Source organism: Anolis carolinensis, chromosome 3, assembly GCF_035594765.1.
Source record: "Anolis carolinensis isolate JA03-04 chromosome 3, rAnoCar3.1.pri, whole genome shotgun sequence".
NCBI lineage: Eukaryota > Metazoa > Chordata > Lepidosauria > Squamata > Dactyloidae > Anolis > Anolis carolinensis.
Genome location: NC_085843.1, coordinates 49,940,160 through 49,966,899, shown reverse-complemented (window position 1 = coordinate 49,966,899; position 26,740 = coordinate 49,940,160). Strand labels below are relative to the sequence as shown.

The 26,740-nt window shown below is 39.6% G+C and overlaps 1 protein-coding gene across 1 annotated transcript in view; it reads right to left on the bottom strand.

Moving 5' to 3' along the window:
• Positions 1-24,056, bottom strand: part of plcxd2 (phosphatidylinositol specific phospholipase C X domain containing 2) — a 46,850-nt gene extending 22,794 nt beyond the window's left edge. The window contains exon 1 of the mRNA XM_062974883.1: positions 23,424-24,056. Within this exon, the coding sequence (XP_062830953.1) occupies positions 23,424-23,511 (88 nt within the window). The 5' untranslated portion in view covers positions 23,512-24,056. The remainder of the gene's footprint in view (positions 1-23,423) is intronic.
• Between the last annotated feature and the right edge of the window lie 2,684 nt (positions 24,057-26,740).

The window sequence follows — 26,740 nt, the reverse complement described above, 5'->3', positions numbered from 1 at the left end:
AATGTTTTTTTAAAAAGTGAAAGATTTTTAGAGCCAGCCGATTCCTTCAAATCAGTCAAACAATTGTTGCTGTGCGCCTTCAAGTTGTTTTCAATCTATGGCGACCCTATCACAGGGTTTTCTAAGCAAGATGTGTTCAGAAGAGGTTTGCCATTGCCTCCCTCTGAGGCTGAGAGTGTGTAACTTTTTCAAAGTAGTTTAGTGGCAGAGTGGGGCTCCAAACCCTGGTCTTCAGCTAGTGGAATTCTCAAAGCATTGCATCATGCTAGCTTTCAATATTACGCACTACTTTATATCATTGTAAAATATCTGAAAATCCCAGAAAAGGGTATACAAATGCAAAGTTTCCACCTTTACCTAAAAATAATCATTATTACAATGAAATTCAGTTTGAGCATCCCTTATCCTGAATTCTGAAATCTGAAATGCTCCAAAATCTTAAATTGTCCATGATTGTCTTAAAATGATATAGGAACACTTTTGCTTTCTGATGGTTCAATGCTCATAAACTTTGTTCCATTCACAAAAGTATTACAAATATACAACTACCCTTCAGGCTGTGTGAATAAGGTGAATATAAAACACAGGGCCCTTCCATACTACTCTTTATCCCAGGATCTGATCTCTGATTATTTGCTTTAAACTGGAATATATAAGTCCCCATTGTCAGATAACCCGGGATAAACAGATAATCTGGAATCCGATCTTGGGATAAAGGGGTAGTGTGGAAGGGCCCAGAGATGAAATGTGTGTTTAGAATTGGGATCATCTTCAAGATATGTATATGCAAATAGTATACACCTATTGCAAAATTAGAAAGAAATCAAAAATCTAAAACACTTCCAATCCCAAGTATTTCAGATAAGGGGTTCTCAACCTGCATATCTATCAATGATAAAATATTTTCACATAAATCATTACGTATCAGAAAGTAGGCAATGAATTGAAAGCCCACAATGTGGATGAGACTGTATTCTTTTTTCAAATGTATCATTCCGATTTGAAATCAGTTTAGATAAAGAGGTACAGTAGAGTCTCACTTATCCAAGCCTCACTTATCCAAGCCTCTGGATTATCCAAGCCATTTTTGTAGTCAATGTTTTCAATATATCGTGATATTTTGGTGCTAAATTCGTAAATACAGTAATTACAACATAACATTACTGCGCATTGAACTACTTTTTCTGTCAAATTTGTTGTATAACATGATGTTTTGGTGCTTAATTTGTTAAATCATAACCTAATTTGATGTTTAATAGGCTTTTCCTTAATCCCTCCTTATTATCCAAGATATTTGCTTATCCAAGCTTCTGCTGGCCCATTTAGCTTGGATAAGTGAGACTCTACTGTATAACTGTAAAGCCAATCAGGCTAAACGCAGAGCCTTAAACGTATGGGTTCACCTAAACCAATGTTATTCCTGACTACCAGTGATTTTTTGGGACCTCAAGCAGAGGGGTTTTTTTTGGGTTGCTGTGAGTTTTCCGGGCTAATGTTTTGCCCACATCTCTCCTGACATTTTACCCACATCTATGACAGGCATCCTCAGAGGTTGTGAGGTCTGTTGGAAACTAGGCAAGTACTGAGAAAAGAACCTGACTTCTTCCTATGCAAAGTATTGATGCCATTATTGAGATTTGCAAATCATGAACTAAATATAACATTTCTCATTTGCACAGGATGCAACTTTAGTATACAAATTCCTGTTTCCTCCTAGCACTAAATATACAGAACAAACAAACAACACAACCCAGACTCCAATCAAACTAAATAGTTCATTCAAAACCAATGTGGTTGTGACCCAAATCACATGTTAAGACGTGGCTTGAAGAAATCTTTTTTCCTCTCTGTGACCTGGAACGAACAGAATAACAGAGGCTCTTAAGAAGATCACCTAATAACTCTGAGGTTATCTTATCTCATCATCTCCTGGATGCCTCCTAAATTACAGTTGCCTTAAGGGCAAAAGATCCAGGGGTCTTTGGGCATGTGATATGTAGCTGAGGAAAGAAATTGTATCTCGTCTGAGAATGAGATACATAGGACATGAGTTACAGGGGTCCAAACAACTCTCTCAATAGGGACACAGCAAGGATGTGTGTGTGTGTGTGTGTTTTGACCCAGGTTACTTGAATTACTTGAATTAAAATCCAAAATGCCCAGCAATAGCTTAATATAATGATGGGTTTAACCCCCACTCAAATTCTGTACAATACTAGAATGAATTGTACTGTTAGGATAGTTGAATTATGCTTTCCTTGTAGAAAATGTTGGGTATTAGTAGAGAGGAGAGGAGGATGATGTCTAAAGTTGTCCCACCATATATGCAGTTTTGACCTTTGTGAAGTTCATTTTGCGTGGATTTGATTAGATTCTCTCTAGAAATCTCTAGGTCCACCAGTCATGCTGGAAGATCTAAAAATTTCTAGTGCAGTGGTTCTCAACCTGGGTCCCGAGATGTTTTGGCCTTCAACTCCCAGAAATCCCAACAGCTGGTAAACTGGCTGGGATTTCTGGGAGTTGTAGGCCAAAACACCTGTGGACTCACAAGTTTAAGAACCACTGTTCTAGTGTATGCTCATAGTCCTCCTATATGATTCCATTACTCAGCTTCCAGATGTAGGTAACCACAGAATTGTTCTGGAAGAACAAAAATTCCTACAGAGATGTTATCTTAGTTTAAAAATAGCTACTACTTTATTTGTCATTTTTCACTTTCACGATGGCCATGTGCCTCTAACCCTAGTGAATGTGGCTGACTGGCTGTATTTGCAATTTCCTCCAAATTCAACATGTGTCCCTGGTTCCCAGTACAGCACATTTAAAAGGCAAAGGCACGTAAGTATAGCATGTTTGCATATTATTCATGTTGCTTTTCTAAGGCTGTGTAGGAGTTTCACCCGTGCTTATGATGTACATATGCATTTGGTATTGGAGTACATTTAATATTCTGTAAATAAGACCTGCATAGGACAGAATACTGGAGATTTCCCAGATCAATGAGGCAGATAATATTGTACAAGCTCTATATGTTAACATTCATAGTTTACAGCAGTCTTTTCTTTTGATATTTGGAATAGAATTTAGATGATCTTCTAGCCTTCCAAGCTAAATGTTCATCCGAGCTGATGAATTTCAAGAGTTGTACTTGAGGCCAGTAACTTTTCCAAGCTCTGGCTGCATCCTTAGCAAAAAGGTTATTTAAGTCCCCAGGGCCTATGGGCACTATCCCACTTAACAGGCAGTGATTTTTGAGTATCATAATGTATTTTCAGAAAGCAGATCCTAAAAATATTTTTTAAAACCTGCCTGGAGATACAGCCCTTTGTTCTGAAAGAGTGCATTGCACTTAAAATGTCATAAAATGCAACCCACATAACAAAACTATAGTTCTGTGATTTTTCCACACTGACAGTTGTGCATGATGCATGGAGGTAAAGCTGACCTAGTTGGAAATGTATCTAACAAAATGCTGAGGGACTTAAGAATTCATATTATTAACAAGGCAGATTAGCATTTTCAAAACAGCTTTTAAATACTGGCTAATTTTAACTGCTCACTGGAGAATTTAGATGCAATAAACATTATGCCCACAAATTAAGCTAAATAAATGACAAAATTAAACTATTTTGACAAGCATGCTATTTTCAGAGTGTTGTATAAATTATAGAGAGACCGAGAAGGCTATTAATAGGATTTGGGTGTAGTTTGGGGGGGGGGCAATGTTTTAGTGACAAATCCTACATCATACACAGTTGGATATGGTGCATTTAAAAGCATCTTTGGCAGCTATAATTAAGAATGAGCAAATTCCGATGGGGTAAATATTATGCTTATGACAAGCTAATTCACATAGCTATTCCTTACTTTGAGTTTGTATGAACAAAGCAGTACCTATTCCTGGTGCCACCAAGACTTTGCTCTTTTCATGGAAAAATGAAAATATCACCCAACTACAATTGCTTTCTCTTTTAAATGTTTTACTGAGATACAAATGCACACTGTTTTCCAACCCAGCCATCATGGCAGCATGGTACATTTGCAAAAGTCCTCCCTCTCCTTGGTTTCTCATCCCACTTGTAGCATTAGTGAGATGACAGGAATACTCTATGCACAGTACCATGTTGTGAACATACCTTTCCTTAATCACAACATATTAGCGAGATGACTTCACGTTTACTTGCTGAAAGGAACTGTTCCCATCACAGTAGCAGATGCCTCTGTAGACCACATTAGGTTATAATTCAGCCTCTGTAACTGTCAAACCAATGAGTGCAACAAAGTGCTTCATGCAGTGCCTCACAAAGCAAACACACAGGCTATAAGAGCAATTATTTGGTTTATTGATAGCCCGACACAACTTTAAATAAATGAAGGACAAACTATCATGACAAATGCAAAATGAACCTCGAAACCACTGATTTGATATACGTGGTTTCACTTGACCACACTCCAAAAATTGTACCAGGAAATACTTGTGGGCCTCGCTAGGTCCTCCATTATGGTATGCTTTTGGCTCAAGTATAATTAAAAAATACAGAAATTGCTATTATCCATGGTTTGAGATATCTACATATCCTCCATAGGCATCATACTGAAAGGCACAAACCCTGAAGAGAATGTATAAAAGTCGGGAAGGTGGAGTTTAGCAGTCATTGTGTTTACTGGACTCTACATTTCAGTCCCTGACCATAGAACATAACTATATTTTACCTAATGCCTGTGGGGCAATATATCAGTAATGTGGTGCTCCAGCTGGGAATGATTCGGTGCTACTATTTCATGATCACAAGATATTATAACATCATGATGGGATGAAAGATATGGGAGGGGGGGGAGGAAAGTGGATGTGGCAAGATAGGACCACCCCATCCTGTCTTCAACCACTCTATGAACAGGATCACATCAACAAACCAAAGAAATTGATTATGCAAATGAAGGAAACAATATACAATACAACTGTGAATATAGAGGACAACCTAATAGGAGATCACAGAGCACAGAAGAAGAATTTCTAATGGGACAATTTAGTAGTATTCAAAGCATACATTATTGCCTGAATCCCCCCTGTAGCAGAATGGTAAGCCAGAAGCTGCTCAGCTCTTTCTCGTCATGTCAACTGGAAGTTGCAAGTTGCTGTACCACCTGAGGGAGTTTTCTGCCCCACTCGTGCCAACATACCTCAAATCATTTGAGTGTTCAAGCATTCTGCTATTTTAGGCCTTGTTCTCTTTGTCACTTCAATGCACAGTGGCCACAGGAGAGAAAACATGCTCATCCTGATTGCCAGGCACACCCAGGACATGCTGAGCAAGTAACAAACAGTTGCTGACTTGTTTTTTCAGCATGCTATCTCTAATTCATGTTAAATAAGATTTGAAGATGTTTAATATCTGATTAGTCCTTAGACAGGAAACTGCCAATTAAGATCAGGTACTGTAGACTACATTTCAAATGAAGACACTGGCAAATCTGAGGATTTCTTGCCTAAGAACATGTCATGAAATTCATGGGGCCACCATAAGTCATTAGGTGACCTAATGGTAAGTATATAAACACATTAAAAACTATGCTCAGAATGCACAAAGGCAAGCATATGGGTGTGGTTGAGAGTTTGCACATTTTGTCTTTTATGGGGGGGGGGGTGACAGCACTGCTCTTCCCAATGAGAAGTCTGCCTGCCCCCAATGAAATTTTCCTTCACTTCCAAAATTCTAGCATAGCAAAGACTATGAGTGAATTAACAGATGCATGAAACCCTGGACCTCCCCTGAATTGACTTCTGGTTGTTGTCATGACATCCCAGGAATTCCAGTGAGTATCGTGGGTTATCCTGGGTTAAACAGCTTTCCCATAGTTCAGGCAATGTCAGAGAATGTTCTGGAGTTTTCTGGAAACTCTGGAATACCCTATGGTTTTGGGGTAGTGTGGTCAGCTGGATTTAGTTTTATTCAGACCAGTCTGCTATCCAGATGGGACACTGCCACAATAGTTCTCTCCCTGTTTTCGTCAGTGCAGGTAAAAGGGGATGGGTTGTGCCCATGTTTATGTTATTTTATTACAATAATAATACAAAACAGAGGTTCAAGATTATCAAGATTCTCTTTTCATGCCAAATTACCGTATATACTCAAAGATAAGCCGGGTTTTTCAGCCCTTATTTTATGAGCTGAAAAAGTCTCCCCTGTCTTATAATCGGGTCAAGGTCAAGCCGGCAGCCGGAGCCCGGAGGCTGTTGCTTGCAATATATGATATATTTATCTCTCATCTTACCCTCCCTTATTAGTATTTTCTTTTCCAAAGCCTCCATCGCTCTTAACCAAGGGAATATTTTGAAAATGGAATGAAGGCCTTGCAAGTCAGGAAGAATATATATATATATATATATATATATATATATATATATATATATATATATACACACACATACATACACACACACACACACCCATTAATCTTATAGAAGCATTTTCCCCTGAAATATTTGTTAATCTCTGCTACAGATATATAGCATTTCCCCCTGCAAGCCTTTGCAATCCCTCTATGTACAGTAGAGTCTCACTTATCCAACATAAACGGGCCGGCAGAACGTTGGATAAGCGAATATGTTGGATAATAAGGAGGAGTTAAGGCCTATTAAACATCAAATTAGGTTATGATTTTACAAATGAAGCACCAAAACATCATGTTTTACAACAAATTTGACAGAAAAAGTAGTTCAATACGCAGTAATTCTATTTAGTAATTACTGTATTTACGAATTTAGCACCAAAATATCACGATGTATTGAAAACATTGACTACAAAAATGTGTTGGATAATCCAGAACGTTGGATAAGCGAATGTTGGATAAGTGAGACTCTACTGTACCTTTATATTTCTATCTATCTATCTATCTATCTATCTATATACATTAATTTTATATATGAATTTCCCCCTCATATGTTTGCAAGTCTCTGCAAATCCTATATACATACAGATATCTAGAGATTTCAATTTACCTGTATATCTGTATCTGTGTGTATACATTATTTTATATATGAATTTTCACCTCATATCTTTGCAAGTCTTTGCAAATCCTATACAGATATAATTATTTATATAGAGAGAGCTGTCTAGATAGATATATATAACTATAGATATGTAGGGCTTACAAATATTGCAGGGGAAATGCACACACACACACACACAGATTTCTAGATAGATATAAACATAAATATATAGGATTTGCAAACATTTCAGGGGGAAATGCATATGTGAAATTAGTATATATAAAATTACAGATCTATATCTAGCTCTGCATTGTTTATATAGGCACTGAATGTTTGCCTGTTACTATGTTGGAAGCTGGCTTGAGTCCCCATGGGGAGATAAAGCAGGGTACAAATGAAGTTATTATTATTATTATTATTATTATTATTATTATTACTACTACTACTACTACTATTAAGATATTGTTAATACCATATTGTTTTTGTTGACCCTATTTTTCCACTTACAGAGCTAGTTTGCTGTTTTTCTTTGAAATACAGTAAATATTGAAAAACCTTTAACCTACTGATGCCTCAAAATAATTTCACTGGGATCTATTTTTATTTTGAAATTGACCCATAGCTGCTGCATTTTCCATCCTTGGCTTATTCTTGAGTCAATAGGTTTCCCCACTTTTTTGTGGTAAAATTAGGCGCCTCGGCTTATATTAGAGTCGGCTTATACTCGAGTATATACAGCATTTGTTGGAACATTTAACATAAAGAAGAATTTGAGAACACGACTGTTTCTGCCTTTCCACAAGCATCCAGTTTTAAGTAAAATGTCTGTGTTACAAGGGTTATATCATTTGGATTTAAATTGTACAGTTGCAAAGATGAAATAAACCAGTCCTTTTTGGTGTGCAGGAAAGAGGTCTGTAACTTGGTGCCTTGCATTTTCTCAAAGTCATGATCTCTAAGAAACCAGATGGCCAGCTTAACTGTCTGTTCTAATTCAGGGAAGCATTTCAGAAGCTGTTCTCAGTTGGCCTCTGTAGAGTTTCATGATATCATTAAACTGTTTCCATTTTAGGGGTATAAATCTTTATAAATAGCATTTTGGTGTCTAAGTTAACCATTTGCCACCCCACTACAAAAAATTATTAATATTTGTAAATATTTCAATCCACATCAAAATGGGGTTTTGCTACCAGAAACCCTTGATGAGGAGAATCCTGGTGGATGAAAATCTTCCAATAAGGGATTGAATTTGCATTGTTTTTAGAAGTGTGCAGTTTGCAGACTAGTTACAACTAAGGATTTATTTAGTCAAAAATTCACAGATGCTTTTGTGCGTAATCAGAAAACAGCCTTTTCTGTTTTCTGTTAATAAAATAGAGATAAACCCACATGTGCTTTCCCCAGAAAATAAGTCCTAAATTATGAAGATTCTTGTCTCCCCAGGATTCCTCTCATTACAGTTTCCTGACATTAGGGACTTCCCTTTTCCTTCCTTTTACCAGTGCTCCTTAGGCTGTAAATTGTATTTTTTATGATTTACAATATTCTTCTAGAGTTTATTGAAAAACCGCGAAACAGCGAATCCGCAAAAAGCGAACTGCAAAGTAGTGAGGGAACATTGTATACCATCTGTCCTTATCTCCTTTCAGATAGTTTTTGGAAGGGTGGCAATCACCTAAATATTATGCATTTGTGCAATATTATGCATTATGCTTCATCAGTGGTAGTTGGGTCATGGTTTTAACCTACAGAAATGTATTTTGAAGGTAACAAAGTGTCAGTCTGGAACTTTAACCACATTAAGCATTTTACATCCAGTTTTTATCTAATCCTTTCATCTTTATGTAACATGAGTGTATTGCAACATGTGGGTGAACTGAACCTTTTAAAATTGAGCCCCTGGCATAAAATGACATAAATTGGCATGACATATCTCAAGTTTCCACTAGGATGCATTGCCCTTTGCTTAATTATGAAGGGAAAATATAGAATAGAAAGTGCTGGCAAGGCTTTAGAATATTTCAAAAGCAATTCCTGATCTCTTTGTGAACTTTAATATTACATTCGAGGTTTCATTCTAAGGAACAATTTTGTTTTAACAGTAACATTTAACATGTCCTCCCCTTTCACTTCATGGTAATCAAGGCCTGACAAGTAATTTCGCCACACCTTAATGAAGAGAAGTTAAAAATTAGCAATGAACACCTGCTCCAAATACATCATGGTTGTCTAATCAATATACATTTATCATTTGTGTGGTTATCCTCATCAGACTTAAATTCAGCACATTCCAGTTTCAATTCTTTTCCCAGTTAACTCAAAATTTTAATAGGAGAATGGGCAACTCCAGGTGGCACTGACCAATAAGGAAAACTTAAAAAACATTGACACAAGAAAGAGAGATGAAAAATGCAGCAATAGCAATTCCTACTTCTGTCATTACTGCTGTATGTATTATGCCCTTTCAGGATAAAATCATGAGACCTGGATAACAATAAAGGACAACAAACATATACATGTTTGACAAAATTTAGTAAATTTACTAACTTTCTATTCTCAGTCCATGGCTAAAGGCACAAATAACCATTAACAAACCACTAACTGTTAGTTATTTAAGTTGTTTAGAGTTCTACACCGATAACTTTTAGAGTTATTAAAGGCACCAGATCCCATCTGGTCTTGGTCAGCCTGGTTAGCACTTGGATGGAAGACTGCCAATGAATATTGGGTGCTATAGGAAGGAATTAACAAAACCATTTCTGAGGCTCCCTTGCCTAAGAAATCCATGGGATCACAATAACATGACAGACAGCTTGAAGCATACACACACACAAGGGATACATAATAAAGATTTTACATCACAAAACAGCCTGAAATATTTTTACTAGCCAAAACACAGTATCTCACATTCCCAAGGCTTTCTACAATATGTAACTTGTTTATGACACAATCATCATAATATGTAAAACTACTATCCTAATTATAGCATCAAGGAACATAGGAAACTGCTTTACACTGAGTCAGACTATTAGTCAATCTGGTTTGGTATTGTTTACATTGAATGGAAACTGCCTTCAGGGTTTCATACAAGAAGCTTTCTCAGTTCTTCTGGAAACAGATAGCACCTGACATCTTGTGAATGCATCTACCACTGAACTACAGTCCTATCTCAAACCTTATCAAGAGAATCATATAACCATCTTATTCTTCTCTTTGCTCATGGTTTTGTTTATATATTTTATCCAGGAAATTTGTGAACTATCTCCTCTTAATTCTGAAAACTAGAAGGTTACTTGTATATTTGATATGTTTACTGGAAGATAAAAAGGCTTTCTGATTGAAGGAAAATCCAATGGCAATTAGGTAAAAACTGTTAAGGTTATTCTTCATGATTTACTAGGATGCAACAGGCACATGATGAGAAAAAAGCTTCATCTCCATTCAGTGAGATCAAAAGAGGAGGTATATTTGGACTTCGTGCATCTTTTGCAAAAGAGGAAAGCTTCAGAAAATGTGCATCCTTCCTGTCTTACTTGATGTTGGCACTGCTTTGTGCATTATTATTAATATTCGCTCAAAGGCTGGTATCACTGAGTGCATTTCATATGGGCCCTAGTGAGACATACTGCACATACTGAATGTAAACAGTTTTACATGTCTTTCAGGGGAAAGCGCTGAAGTACCCAACCCCTAAAATAACATAATACATTATTAGGCTTTTATTTAAAATAACCTAATGAGTTATTCTGAGCAGAGAAGGGAATACAATTCCAGAGAAAAGAAGTCATGAGGCCATTACATATTTTTCTGCTAGGTACAAACCTAAAAATGTAATTCCTGGCTCATAGAAAGTCAATCTCAGCTCATGAATTTTGATGTACCTCACCTAAAGCATTAATTTGCTTCTGTTTTCCTACATTTCCTTTGGCCTTTGTGTCTTATATCATTCTGTCAAAGGCAGAAAGATATGTACAGAAACATAGGTTCAGATGTGGCACAATGCCATCTAATTCTGAGTGCCTTCCACTCTGACCATATAATGCAGTTCAAAGCTAAACCACCTTGGCCACAAAATGCACACTAGCAATGCACGCTGCAACTCGATCTAAGGGTATGCAACACATTTTTAAAAGGTTCAGGAAAGTCCACATTAATTCAAATAATGTACTGCAGCAGGTGCCAGTGTCTCTACAATCGAGGTGAAATTAGCTCCACAAAATGCGGAGCCTATTGTAGACCACCTATCCCTGCCAAAGCACAGTAAAGAATCCTGAACAGGGGCTGCTGAAAAATGCCCCAAGGGCATCGCTGAGTAGCAAGGAGCTAAGCAACCCACCAGGAGAAGTAATTGATTACTTCTGCTGCTGCCCCCCCCCCCCCGCACCGAATCCCACTCCCAACATGTTTTGGTGCATTGGTGCACATCTCTCCAGGAATGGAGAAAAAACCTAAATAGCATTTTGAGGTTCTGTGATCAATGTAATTATCACAGGTTCTGTGATCAACCTTCTCAAACTGATTCCAGGAATGACAATCTGATCATAGCTGGATTATAGTGTCAGTGTAGAAATGCTCCAAGTCTTCTACTCTTCCACAATCTGAACTGAGAAGGTGAATCCAAACTTAAATGAAATCTGGGGTAGCCCATCAGCAGAAAAAAAAATGTAGGATCACTCTGAGAAAGACTAAAATTCCACAGGAAGTACACCGGACCTACTGTAGCCATAAATTCATGATTCATTGATTCAATCTATCCCAGATTCAAATACTGTACATTTGAATCTGTGGTAGAGAGTACGACAGCTTGTCATTTTTGTCTTTGAGGTAAAAGGCTTCCTTTACTAGGCAGAAGTGGTTGGTTGGTGAATTTTGTTACTGCTCTATGTCATTTTAAGAGGGGCATATAAATCTTGCCTCACATTCAGAGTCTCTGTGTGAGCCTAACAAGGTTTGCAGAGACTAAAAAATTAGGCAATGCTTAAAAGTTCCCATTAAAATAGTATAGGGCAATAGCAGAGACAGTGGCAAGACCCGGCTGCCAGTTGCACCACGTTCCTCAGTCTCCCCTGCCCCTGGGGGGTCCACCAAGCATTTGCTTCTGCTTTGAGCCTTAAAGGCAAAAGTGGGCAGCTGGCATGCTCCCTGAAGAGTGGGAGCCTGATTAATGCCAACCCAGGCCTCTGATGCTGCTGTACACCATTTTTAATAGAGATTTGAGCATGCACATAAATTACTATCTGTGTGTGGGGTGTGTGTGTGTCTTGGAACCAATCACTGATTAATACCAAGGGCCCAATGTATCTAGAAAATTCTTGGTAACTAATTTTCAGCATATAATTTTCAGCATCACAGTACATAAAAACCAAAACCTGGAGGAAAAAACTCTCTTACACATAAGATGCTGCAGCAGACAAATCAGGCAATATGTCTGCACAAATCTCCAAGTGACCATCTGCTAGTCTTCTTCTTTGGAAGCTAAGATTCAAGGAGAGGCTTAATCATGCTTTTGCTAAGTGCTTAGGGAGGGACTAGGGCAGGAGCAGTGTAGCCGTTAAGAGAAACAATCAAGCCTATCCCCTTAGAAAGAAGTGTGTCAAAGTCCAGTGAAACTACTACGGAGGGAGGAGGGGAAAAGCACAGGAGAGAGTGTTCAACAGATGCTGTGGAGATTAAGGGAAGCAGCCAACAGCTCATCATTTCTCTGGAGTTAGTTCTAATTCCGGAAAAACAGTTTTAAAAATGGAATTAGCAAGCCATGGAACAGAAGCCAAGAAAACTCTGTTCCAAGTACAGTATTCTAGCTATACAGCAATACAATAATGAAGCAACGATATATCTTAAAAAATAGTAATTCACATGACAAACTTGTTTTGCTATTTGCTTTAAATTATTATTTCTTTTAAACATATTTTCTGCTTACATTGTAATTTGTACACACATGCAAGTGAGATGTGGCTGGTGGGGACAAAGCAAATTCTTCTATATTAACAGGAAAGCCTCCGCCAATCAATGCAAAGGATCTGCTGAATAAAATTCATTTTACCAATGTGAGCATTATTGGTTTAAGGGAATTACAATTTCACACTGGCAATTAATACTAAATATATTTTAAAAGTAAATCCTTTGAGTTTTAAAGACATTTATCCACAAGTAAATATAGCAGGATGAGCAATGTTTATGGGTCTTTGGACCATCCACCTCAAAATCATTCAAGGCTGCATTGGATCACTGTGACTAAAATTTGGCAGTGGTCACACAAAATATTAGGGAAAGTTATTCAGCTTTTTAATGTAGTAAATTATTCAGAGTACAGAAGAAAATGCAGCTTTGAAGAGAAGGCTTATGTCTCAGTGGAAACGGGCTGCAGGAAGTTGTCACAACCGAAGCCTTATCTCAACCATTCATGACTCATGAACTCTGATGCAACTGACCTAATTTCACTGGCTTCCTTCTATTTCTTTCCAATTCACTCAAGTCCACTCCAGTTCCAAATAGCTAACACATGAGAGAGAAAAAAATATGTTAAAAATTAAAGTCCACATTCCCATTGTACAGGGTTAAAAAAGAGCAGAAAAAACTGGTTTTCCTCACTGTCCCTGCCACTAAATGGCCAAATTCAATGGATGCAAAAGAAGCAAGGCTGGGAAGAAAAATAAAAATATTCAAAATTCTGCAAAAATGCAATTTTTCAGTATTGAGAAACCTTCATGACAACAATACTGCACTGATGAGAATATTTAGAGCATGTTTCATGCAAAATATGCATGGACTTGTTTTTAAAGCAAACAATATTTTCTGTACAAAAAGGTTTTTTCTGTACATTTTTGTATGAACAAAATTCTGCTTCGAGTACAGAAAATACTGTTTTCTACACATCTTTTTTGTCAATGAGAAAACCCGTGCAGTCCCTTTTCCATAATTTCAGGAGTTAGGGGCATAGAATCCCCATAAAAGTGGAAAACTGTGAATATAAATTAAATTGTGATTTTTATTTTGCTTGAGAGAACACTTCCCTAGGAATTTCTAGGTCCTCCAGTACAATTCTATGGTTGATTTCTGATGTAAGTTGTCTATAGAATTGTAGTGGAGGATCTAGAAATGCCTAGAGTGAACATGTTTTTTCGGTCACATATTGGATAGCAGTGGCAACAAAAACAGTAATCCTCAAACAATCAAATTCACAAATGCTTAAACTTCAAATGTAGAGGGGCAACTGTAAATTTTATTTACATTAATGCATGCAAAAATTAAACAAAATAGTATCTTGATTTACTGGCAAAGAAAACTAAACATAATGAATCCATGATACACCTCTTTCACCTGTGCCATGATTCAGTTAAACATTCAACAGAAGTTACTAAGCAATTAAATCACAGTTGGTTATGTAAGGCACGTTGTCATATCTTCATTTTTCATTGAGGACATAATAAACTGCATTATGAAACAGCATCAGATTTTGCAAATATTTTTAATGCACATGCTGTCACTCATGGTCCGTGACATAAAATAAACATATAAGGTTCCATAATACTGGGATCACAAATGTAATTAAATTTTATGCTTAGTAGAGAGAAGGAAAATTGTTGGATACTATCAGTTTCCAGTACACAGGTGGAAAAGAAAATACAAATATGACAGAGATAAGTACTTCAGCAAAATAAACAGTTTTTTGAAATGCAATCTATATACTCCTCTAAAACACTTTCTCTAGGTCACTGATATTGGTTGTGCATTTAAGTCAAGGGTGGAGAACTTCCATCATCCCATGGGCCAAATTTAATTGGTGAAAGGCAAAAGACTATGGGACCACAAAACCCAGCATATTTTAGCTTAAAGCGAATACTATAGACTTTTGGAATGGCAGGGAAAATATACAAAAGGTGGTAAAGGGAGCATGATCATGCTGGATAGCCCAAAAATCTGATTCATACCCTGAGAGAGTGAAGTCTTGCCCTGTGGCCTGAGATTTCTCTAGTTCTGATTTAAGTACTTTTTAAATGCAGTGTTTAAAACAAGTTTTGGGATTTGTGCCAATAATTCCATCAGATGCCTGTCATTTTCCTGTGAGTTTCATCCACATGATGCCCTCAGTACAGACTATTTAGATTCCATGTCAACTTGAATTAAGACAAACAACTGTAATGACGGGCACAAACAGTGGAAACTATCAGAACATTACTCATTAGGAACATTAGTGCACGTGCCTAAACACAGTGTAGGCGTTAATAATCCTTTAAAAAGCCACACCTACTTTCAGCTATGCTGAGCAATCCAAGAGACAACTCTGAAAAACGTCACCACTCTGATCTGTGCAAATATCTTTTCTGTGTTTTAAAAAATGTTTTCAATTCTGATCATTACTTTTGTTGGGGAACAACACAATCAAATAAATCAGTCAACCTGTCCACAGGACAATGTGAGCACTTTACTGCAACTCTTATCAATAAAGGAACAATCCCCCTTGCCTGAGTAGAGTGGTGAAAAGCAAGAGTTTAGTCCATTCTGGCTGCTTCTGGCCTTTTTAAATGGCTAGATAAGAAAATGGCAGATAGAGGCTTCTCCATGGGTTATAAAAATTCGCTTTCCATATACATGATGTTGACATAGTACATAAAGTACATGATGTACATGAGTACATAAAGTAGTTAAATAAAGTACTACATCTGTTGGGGTATATCAGGCATTTATATTCCACTCTCCTTCTTTCTCCTCTTTCCATTTCCCACAATTTTTTATCATGTCAGAAGCAACTTGAGAACATACTGCAAATCGCTTCTGGTGTGAAAGAATTGGCTGTCTACAGAGACGTTGCCCAGCGGACACCCAGATTTGCTACCATCCTTCTGGGAGGCTTCTCTCATGTCCCCACAAGCTAGAGCTGATAGATGGGAGCTCACCCCATCTCTCAAATTTGAAATGGCAACCTTCAGGTCAGCAACCCAATCTTCAGGCCAGCAGTCCAGTCATTTAACCCATTGTGCCACCCCATACACAATGGCATACACAGACTCCTCAAAAGATAGAGGAAGGAAATTGGAGGGCACACTGGATCCAATGGGAGTCTGGAGAATCCCAATCCACACCATGTATATCTCCTTGATTTATTTCCCTTTTCTTTCTTTCTTTCTTTAATTAAAACTGATCCCCATAAAGAACAAGTTCATCACATCTGCAGGGACACTTACACCATTTAAAAATTCCTGTATATAAAAAGAGGATTTCCCTTAGATAATGTGGAATCATATACAGCCTGCTGGGCACGCTTCACCCATTTCTGCCCAGGCAGAACTATGTGGTTTTCTCTTAATTGCTGAAATAACAATGAAATGAAAACCTCTGAAATGTAATTTTTAAAATCTTTGGAACATTATAAATACCACTTTTACTGCTAACGAGTTGAATCCAATATGAATCCAACCCAGACAAGACCATCTGTGATGAACGGGAATAGCTGTTCACAACTAACTTACACTCCATTGATTTCAGTCAATTATTCAATTTAGCCCAAATTCTGATGCGAAGCTACCTTAGGAAACACACCAACAATATCTATACCTGGAAAAAAAGTGATTTAATATTTAGATCCAGGGCACACTCCCACTTTTTCCTGTCCTTGAGAAATACTAATGGCAGATTACTTTCGATAGGAATATACTCCCTTCTGATATAAAAATGCATTATGTCTCGGAGTGAGGAAGATTGTAAGAAGGAAATTCCTGAAGCAGTTGTGACCCAATGGGACACTGGGACAAAACATGATCAGCCGATCTGTTGAACAGTCACATTCTCTGCTTGTTATGTGAACTGCAAATGATAAACTTGACCAGCCGAATGCCAACTCGTGCCTTACTGAGGATTTGCCAGTTCTGGATGATGACCAGGCATTAGCATTGCTGCAGAGCAATGACTCATCTTGTCTGGTATCCAGTCTCTGGTGGAAACCAACCATAGAGGCTTATTAGAAAAGGTCACCTCTCCTCAACAGAGAACCTATATTTGCTATAGTGCATTATGGGTGTGGGTTGTGGTGGAGAATGTTGGCTGACCTCAGCTAGTGATCAGCTTACACCCTAAAGCCATAGAAGTTTCTGAATATTTTATCTTAATAAGCCAGGCTCATTTACAGTATTCTCAACAACATTTCTACATATTTTAAGGAGTGGTAAGGTAAAATTCTAACATACTTTTAAAGTGATTGGACAGTGGAATTAATAGGACAATATCAACATGTGCCCAAATTAGATACATACCCTTTTTTGGCAGCCATGTGATTTCAGTTTGGTAGCAAAATACGAAATCACAGGAAAGGGCTTTAGGGAAAAGTCTGAACCTGCCATCTTTTCAATAAGAATTTGAAAGCAGTGCTGAGACTCAGAGTCTTTCTGATATATGTGAGTGTATCTTGTATCAAATCCTTTGCACAAAGCGTCAAGATTGCATGTTTAATATCTCCAACTCTGACTGGGAAATTGGCATGAGATTTATAAAGGGACCAGATCCACAAAACTCATAGACACATAATCTATGTACAAGTTTAAGATTACACACATGAAAGCCTGCATTGATAGGTTATATTCTCATGGTTAATTAACAGCATTTGGTCTGTGATATCTTGTGCTCTCTTAAGACAGTATGGATATCTTCTGTTATATGGGCTCAAGGTACCCATTTGCTGATCTAGCTAAACAGGCAGTAAAGGTGTGTTACACCTTGTTGTCCCACAATACACAAAGGAGCAATGAAAGAAAACAGTTGTTGGAACCAATTTATCTGCCTTTCAACATGTACATTTTAATTAATCTGAGTCTCTCTCTTATCAATAAAATGTCAGTGACAATTTTTCTTAATTATAGACATTGAGAATGACCCTGGCTCAATAGAACATATGGAAAAGGTTCAATATAAGGCATCTCTGGGTAGGGATTAGAACATCCAAGTATGGAAAATCGAGGAGCTGATGCAGAACATGTAGGCCTCTTTAACTGTGTTGGATTGCATTTCCCATCACCCCTCTATGCTGGCTAGGCCTGATAAAAGTGGAAGTTGAACAACATATGGAGGACACTAGTTAGCTTATTTGACTGAAGGTATAATTGAGTAGTTTCCAACCTGTGGGCTGTGGCCTACTGGTGGGCCTCGAGACCTAAAATAAGGTCCGCAAGACATGCAAGGAAAATCAGCTGTACATTATTAAATATGGCTTTTTGTGGGCTTTTTGTGTTCTGTATCAAAAGCTAGAGCTGATATGGTCTGTGGAATGCAATTTTCTGAACCAGTACCCCAAATAACCAAACTGAATCTAAAGTTGGCCAAAACCTGATTCGTAACCCTTTTGGTACTAATGTTGGAGAGTGGGTCCTGGTCAAAGTGGTCCCTGGTCAAAGTGGTTCCCGGTCAAATGGTCCCTGGTCAAAGTGGTCCCTGATCAAGTGTCCCCTGGTCAAGTGGTCTTGGTCAAAAAAAGGTTGGGAACCACTGGTATAATCAAAATAACCAGCTTCTTATGTTCCTCCCTCTCTGCAAGAATTTAGGAAACTTTTAACTACAGCCGCCAAAATACCTCTGCCATACTAGCTAAAAGATTTTGGAAACTTAGAATCATAGAATCATAGAATAGTAGAGTTGGAAGAGACTACATGGGCCATCCAGTCCAACCCCCTGCTAAGAAGCAGGAAATCGCATTCAAAGCACCCCCGACAGATGGCCATCCAGCCTCTGCTTAAAAGCCTCCAAAGAAGGAGCCTCCACCACGGCCCGGGGGAGAGAGTTCCACTGTCGAACAGCTCTCACAGTGAGGAAGTTCTTCCTGATGTTCAAGTGGAATCTCCTTTCCTGTAGTTTGAAGCCATTGTTCCGTGTCCTAGTCTGCAGGGCAGCAGAAAACAAGCTTGCTCCCTCCTCCCTTTGACTTCCCTTCACGTATTTGTACATGGCTATCATGTCTCCTCTCAGCCTTCTCTTCTGCAGGCTAAACATGCCCAGCTCTTTAAGCCGCTCCTCATAGGGCTTGTTCTCCAGACCCTTAATCATTTTAGTCGCCCTCCTCTGGACGCTTTCCAGCTTGTCAACATCTCCCTTCAACTGTGGTGCCCAAAATTGGACACAGTATTCCAGGTGTGGTCTGACCAAGGCAGAATAGAGGGGGAGCATAACCTCCCTGGATCTAGACGCTATTCCCCTATTGATGCAGGCTCAACTTTAGACTCAAGAGGTAAATTCTCCAAGCTCTAATCTTGCAAGTAAGCATAAAGGAGATTATCTGCAAGCTTTTTACCACATTCTGATTAATCTTATTCTTTTTCTCCTTTTCTAAATATCTTTTGTTTAGTTTTTAGTAGGCAAAACCTGAAAAATTATGCTGTGCATTAGTATTCTGGGCCAATGGCCTTTTTTATTCTTTATTTCCCCTTGCCAGAAGACATGATAAAATATGTTACAAAAATGTTTGCAGTGTTTTCTTTATTTAAAAAAAAGATAAGCCATCTTTCAATAGTATTTTTCCGAGTCAGCATAACATAAAATGAAGGATACACATACACACAGAACGGATAAGTATCTTAATGCTTTTAAATAGAATTGATAACAACAATTCTCTGTGTGCGCACACTGCCACAATTTGCCCTACTTTAATAAAATAATCTGAGAGTTTGATTTCCCTCATGAATACTTTACTTCATAATAGTATGATCAAGGTTTAGCCCTTATTGAACTATTAAACTTACTAGGTAACCTTTGGCCAACCATTTTCTTATACTGACATATTGCAGAAAGCCATGGGAGGAAAGGCAGGATATAAATGTAAATAATAAGTAAATAAGATCATAACAACCATATAGTAATTATTTAAAACTCTATAACAGAATTGTCAATGAAACCCTGCAAATTGAATTAGTATTATTATTCCAGGACAGAGCTTAAGAAAAAGGATGGAGGCAGAAAGAAAGTTACTTATTGAAGGCTTCAGGGTGAATTTATTTAGTCCATAATCTGGACTTCTGCAATGAGTCACAGCACTAAACACTACCTATAAATATTCTTGAACTAATAAATCTTATCCAGGTTACACTTTGACAGATAACATATAAAACATACAACATAAGGCATGAAGCATGAGTCAAATAGGTACATTTCTCATGCCTTTATTTCCCCATATAGAAAAAGGAACCCATTTTACATGTGAAGTACAGTAATGCAAATATTTTTTCTCTATATTTCTTTTGTAATTGTTTGAAGCTAATACAAGTGAAACATTAAATACTGTAGGCGATGCCCACTTATTATTTCCAGTTAGGGTAAAAATTAAAGCCAGTGTAGTGTAGCAGTTAGAGCACTGGAGACCAGGATTCAAATCCCCATTCGACCATGGATGACCTTATGCAAGTCCCACTCTCTCAGCTTCAAAAGAAGGCAAACCCCGTCAAAACAAATCCTGCCAAGAAAATCTCATGATAGAGCGAGTTTATGGCTGATGTGAAGGCTCACACCACCACCACCAGTAATAGAAATAACAATACTAGCATGTATTTACTTCTTACCTGGCTCCCTATGGACCAATATGTTGAAATACAGCATATGCCACTAGTTAAAATAACGTAACAAGGATAGAAATACTGACTGCATGTGGTTTAACTGCTGATCATGTGATTTTAATGTTTATATTAGATGGTTTTAATTCTATGTCTCCATGTCTAAATGTTGTTTTATCTTATGTTCAATCGTTTTATTGCATAATTATATGTTTCTTGTTAGATTTTATGATTTGGTTTTGTATGTATCTATGTTAGGCATTGAATTTTGCCACTATTATGTTGTAAACCGCTTTGAGTCCCCCCTGGGGTGAGAAAAATGGTATATAAATGCAGTAAATAAGTAAAAAGACTTCATAAGTCCCATTGTTTCAATGGATTTGCTCTAGTTGGGAATAAAATTGAATTTAGCCCAATGGTGTTAAGACGAAAACTCAGTAGGCTGGACTTTCACATCCAAATAAATAGCCACTTTGAGTCTCTTTTTTGGATAAAAATCAGGGTATAAATGATGATGATGATGATGATGATAATGATAATAATAATACCTGAGTTGACTGGACAGTGTGACATATATTGTTTCAAAGTAGTGGACAAATAATAATAATAATAATAATAATAATAATAATAATAATAACAACAACAACAACAACAACAACTTTATTTCTTTACCCGCCTCCACCTCCCCAAAAGGACTCAGGGCAGCTTACATATGACACACAGTGCCTCAAACAATACAGAAAATAAACACACAGTTCAATACCTTTACCTCAATACAAAATGTAAAACCAATAGCATATAAAACAACAATTTAAACTCAGAACAGTGCGCAATAACCTATGGTGACAACTGCCGTAAAACACAGGCAAACTGTAAACAGAGCCAGAAAATCAGGTTGCAATGAAAGTGGTTGAATGATATCCTTAGAATAATTTAAACAAACCCAATGCTTTTAAATTGATTTATTTAAATTATTCATGGAACCTTAGCATATGATCCAGCCATTTGAATAATTCCAGTGCTTTAAAGAGCCAGAGTGTCATAATAGTTTCACTGTTGGAGGAGGACTCCAGCTTGTGATAATGGCATTGGGGTACAGCTACACCAGGCATGAGCAAACTTGGGCCCTCCGGGTGTTTTGGACTTCAGCTCCCATAATTCCTTACAGTCATGCCTGAGCTACACTGTAGAAATGATCTAGTGAGACGCTGCTTGAATTGCTGGAACTCAGGGCTAGGGAGTCTGTGGGAGTTGTAGTTTGGCAAGGCAGCAGAGAAAGTTGCAGACCTTGTCAAACTGCAATTTCCATGACTGTATAATGGCTTAAAGGGGGGGGGGGGTTGGTGAGAGAAAACTAAAGACTTGGTAAAAGGACAATGCTCATGGCTTCATAGCATTGAGCCATGGTGGTTAAACTGAATTAATTCTACAGTATTATTCAGACATGCACAAACTTTGGCTCTCCAGGTGTTTTGGACTTCAGCTCCCACAATTCCTAACAGTTGGTAGACTGTCGAAGGCTTCCATGGCCAGGGTCACTGGGTTGCTGTGAGTTTTCTGGGCTGTATGGCCATGTTCTAGAAGCATTCTTTCATGACATCGTGCCCACATCTATGGCAGGCATCCTCATAGGCTGTGAGATCTATTGGAACCTAAGCAAGGATTGACTTGCATATGTGCTGTCAAAGGCTTTCATGGCTGGAGTCACTGGGTTGCTGTGAATTTTCTGGGCCGTAGGCCATGTTCCAGAAGGATTTTCTCCTGATTTTTCACCCACATCTATGGCAGGCATCTTCAGAGGGTGCTAGGTATACTGGAAACTAGTCAAGCGGGGTTTATATATCTGTGGAAGGTCCAGGGTGGGAGAAAGAACTCTTGTCTGTTGGATTCAGGTGTGAATGTTGCAATTAATCACCTTGATTAGCATTGAAAATCCTTGCAGCTTCAAGGCCTGGCTGATTCCTGCCTGGGGAAATCCTTTGTTGGGAGGTGTTAGCTGGCCCTGATTGATTTACTCTCCTGATTTTATGAGTTTTTTTAATATTGGTAGGCAGATTTTGTTCATTTTCATGGTTTTCTCCTTCCTGTTGAAATTGTCTGGACCACTCTAACAACCAGCATGTCAGACTACACAGAGAAGCCAGTGAAATCCACAAGAATGTGGACAATTTCAACAGAAAATGAACCATGAAAACAAACAAAATCTGGCTAGCAGTATTAAAAAAAAACTCTAAAGTCAGGATAGTAAATAAATAACAACACTCTGAAGATGGAAATTCTAGACAAGAAACAACCAGGGCTAGCCAACACCTCCCAACAGAGGATTCCCCCAGGCAGGACTTTGAAGCTGCAAGGCCATTCAATGCTAAGCAAGCTGGCCAATTGCCCCATTCACACTTGCCTCAAGCAGACAAGTTCTTTCTCCCACCCTGTACCTTCCACGTATATATAAACCGCACTTGCATAGTTTTCCAACAGACCTCACAACCTCTGAGGATGCCTGCCATAGATGTGGGTGAAACGTGAGGAGAGAATGCTTCTGGAACATGGCCATACAGCCCGGAAGACTCACAGCAACCCTTCGTTTGTTAGGAATGGTGGGAGTTGAAGTCCAAACACCTGGGGGGCCCAAGTGTCGCTGGATCCCTGGAGAAGTCTTGGATGAATTAGAACAACCCTCGGAGATGCTTCAGACCAGGCATGCGCAAACTTGGGCCCTCCAGGTGTTTTGGACTTCAACTCCCACAATTCCTAACAGCCTGCCGGCTGTTAGGAATTGTGAGAGTTGAAGTCCAAAACACCTGGAGGGCCCAAGTTTGCGCATGCCTGCTTTAGACCCTGCAGAACGGAACGAGAAGGCATCGGGAGAAGGTGGCCAAGGAAGGGGAGGTCTCTCGGCTGCTTACCTGGGATGGCCAGGTGGGCAAGCGGCAGGGCGCTGAGGCGGGGCGGCAGGGAGCCCATCCAGTCCGCGTGCTTGCCTTCCGCCGCCATCCTCGGGTCTCTTTCTGGTCCGTCCCCTCCGCCTTCCTCAGGGAGCCCCGCCGCCGCGTCTCCTCCTCCTCCTCTTGCAGCGGCCAAAGCGGGCCCGTCCGGCGGGGATCAGCGGCGCCTTTTGCGCCATGCTCCAAAGAGACCGGCCAGCGTGGCGGATGCCCTTCTCTCCCGCAGCCTCTCTCTGTGCCCACTCTCTCCCTCTGCCTTGCCCTCTGATGCCCTGCCCGAGGCGTTAATCCCTCCCCGCCGAGCTCTTCTCGGCTCCAACTTCTCCGGATTTGGTTCACCGGACTAAGTCGGGAGGCTCTTCTGCGCGGGTGGGGCGCACCTGGCTGGCGAAAGAGGAGGAGGAGGAGGAGGAGGAGGCAGGAAGCGCCTCGCCTTTGCCTTCTGTCTTTTCAGCACCCGGCAAGCGCGCTCTCTCTTACTCACTCACTCACTCACAGACAGAGACACGCGAGGGATCAAGGGGAAGCAGCCCTGGCACGCGGATTGGCTGGCAGGCCTGGCACCTCCTCGTGTCCCTCCTGCCAGGGCGGCTGGATGGGCAGCCAAGGAGCTTGGCAGGCCTCCGGCAGGGCAGTGCTCACCTGGACCGGGGCCAGCCCTATCTCTTGCCTCCAAAGTTTTTGCCTATCTATCTATCTATCTATCTATCTATCTGTGTGTGTATGGGGGGGGGGGGGTATCTTCACTGTAACATTAATGCAGTTCGACAAGGACTTTCGCCTTCTGTGTCCAAGAGTGCTAGTGTCTCACCAAACTACATCTATGATTCCATAGCATTGAGCCACAGCAGTTAAAGTGGAGTCCCACTGCATGAATCCTACAGTGTAAATGCACCCAGAGAGATAAAGAAATTTCCCTTCCTGTAATTTATTTTATTTGTTGTTTATTTGTTCAGTCACTTGTGACTCTTTGTGACCTCATGGATCAGCTCACGCTAGAGCGCCCTGTCAGCCGTCGCCACCCCCAACGCTTTCAAGGTCAAGCCAGTCACTTCAAGGATACTGTCCATCCATCTTGCCCTTGGTCGGCCCCTCTTCCTTTTTCCTTCCATTTTCCCCAGCATCATGATCTTCTCCAAGCTTTCCTGTCTTCTCACAATGTGGCCAAAGTACTTCATCTTTGCCTCTAATATCCTTCTCTCCAGTGAGCAGCCGGGCATTAGTTCCTGGAGAATGTACTGGTTGGATCTTCTTGTGGTCCAAGGCACGCTCAGATTTTTCCTCCAACATCACAGTTCAAAAGCATCTATCTTCCTTTGCTCAGCCTTCCTTATGGTCCAGCTCTCACATCCATAGGTTACTACGGGCAATACCATTGCTTTAACGATGTGGACCTTCATTGCCAGAGTGATGTCTCTACTCTTCACTATTTTATCAAAATTGGTCATTGCTCTCCTCCCAAGAAGTAAACGTCTTCTAATTTCCTGGCTGCAGTTTGCATCTGCAGTAATCTTCGCACCTAGAAACATAAAGTCTGTCCCTCTATTTGCCAGTTATCAATCTGTCTGGTTGCTATAATCTTGGTTTTCTTTATGTTTAACTGCAACAAAGCTTTTGCACTTTCTTCTTTCACCTTGGTGATAAGGCTCCTCAGCTCCTCCTCGCTTTCAGCCATCAGAGTAATATATCTAAGGTTGTTAATGTTTCTTCCAGTAATTTTAACTCTAGCCTTGGATTCATTAAGCCCCCTCACATTGCATGAGGTGTTCTGCATACAAATTTAATAGGTAAGGTGAGAGGATACAGCCCTGCCATACTCCTTTCCCAATTTTGAACCAGTCTGTTTTTCCGTGGTCTGTTCTTACTGTTGCTACCTGGTTGTTGAACAGATTTCTCATGAGACAGACAAGGTGACTTGGTATCCCTATAGCACCAAGAACATGCCACAATTTATTATGATCCACACAGTTGAAGGCTTTAGAATAGTCAATAAACAGAAATAGATGTTGTTGTATGTCTTTCGGGCTGTGTGGCCATGTTCCAGAAGCATTCTCTCCTGACGTTTCGCCCACATCTATGGCAGGCATCCTCAGAGGTTGTGAGGTATGGATAAACTAAGTCAGGAAAGGAAAGAATATATATCTGTGTAGAGTCCAAGGTGTGGCAAGAGTTCTTTGTCACTGGGAGCCAGCATTAATGTTTCAGTTAATCACCCTAATTGGCACTGGAAATGTTTTGTCCCTTGCCTGGGGGCATCCTTTGTTCAGTCAACTCCTCATTGTGTTGGTTCCCATCTACTGTTTTGATTTTGGAGTTTTGTAATACTGGTAGCCAGATTTTGTTCATTTTCATGGTTTCTTCCTTTCTGTTGAAGTTGTCCACATGCTTGTGGATTTCAATGGCTTCTCTGTGTAGTCTGACATGATAGTTGTTAGAATGGTCCAGCATTTTTGTGTTCTCAAATAGTATTCTGTGTCCAGGCTGGTTCATCAAATGCTCTGCTATGGCTGATTTCTCTGGTTGAATTAGTCTGCAGTGCCTTTCATGTTCTTTGACTCTTGTTTGGGCGCTGCGTTTGGTGGTCCCTATGTAGACTTGTCCACAGCTGCATGGTATCCGGTAGACTCCTGCAGAAGAGAGAGGATCCCTCTTGTCCTTCGCTGACCGTAGCATTTGTTGGATTTTCTTTGTGGGCCTGTAGATAGTTTGTAGGTTGTGCTTCTTCATCAGCTTCCCTATGCGGTCAGTAGTTCCCTTGATGTATGGTAAGAACACCTTTCCTCTGGGTGGATCTTTGTCTTGACTCTCATGGCTTGTTCTTGGCCTTGCAGCTCTTCTGATGTCTGTGGTGGAGTATCCATTGGCCTGTAGAGCCCAGTTTAGGTGGTTGAGTTCACCTTGGAGGAGGTGAGGTTCGCAGATTCTTTGTGCACGGTCTGTCAGGGCTTTGATTGTGCTCCTTTTTTGACTTGGGTGATGGTTGGAGTTTTTATGAAGGTATCTATCTGTATGTGTAGGTTTTCTGTAAACTGTGTGGCCCAATTGTTGATTGGGTTTGCGGATGACCAGAACATCTAGAAATGGCAGTTTTCCTTCCTTTTCTTTTTCCATGGTGAATTGGATGTTTGGGCTTTGATGTGGTGTCCCTTTTTACCAAAGTCCCAGTAGCTGACACCCTCACACTAATCAAACAAAACTTCCCAGAAGACATCACAGCCCTGTTTCACCATTGCCTCACCACTAGCTACTTTCAGTGGGACACTGGATTCTATGAACAG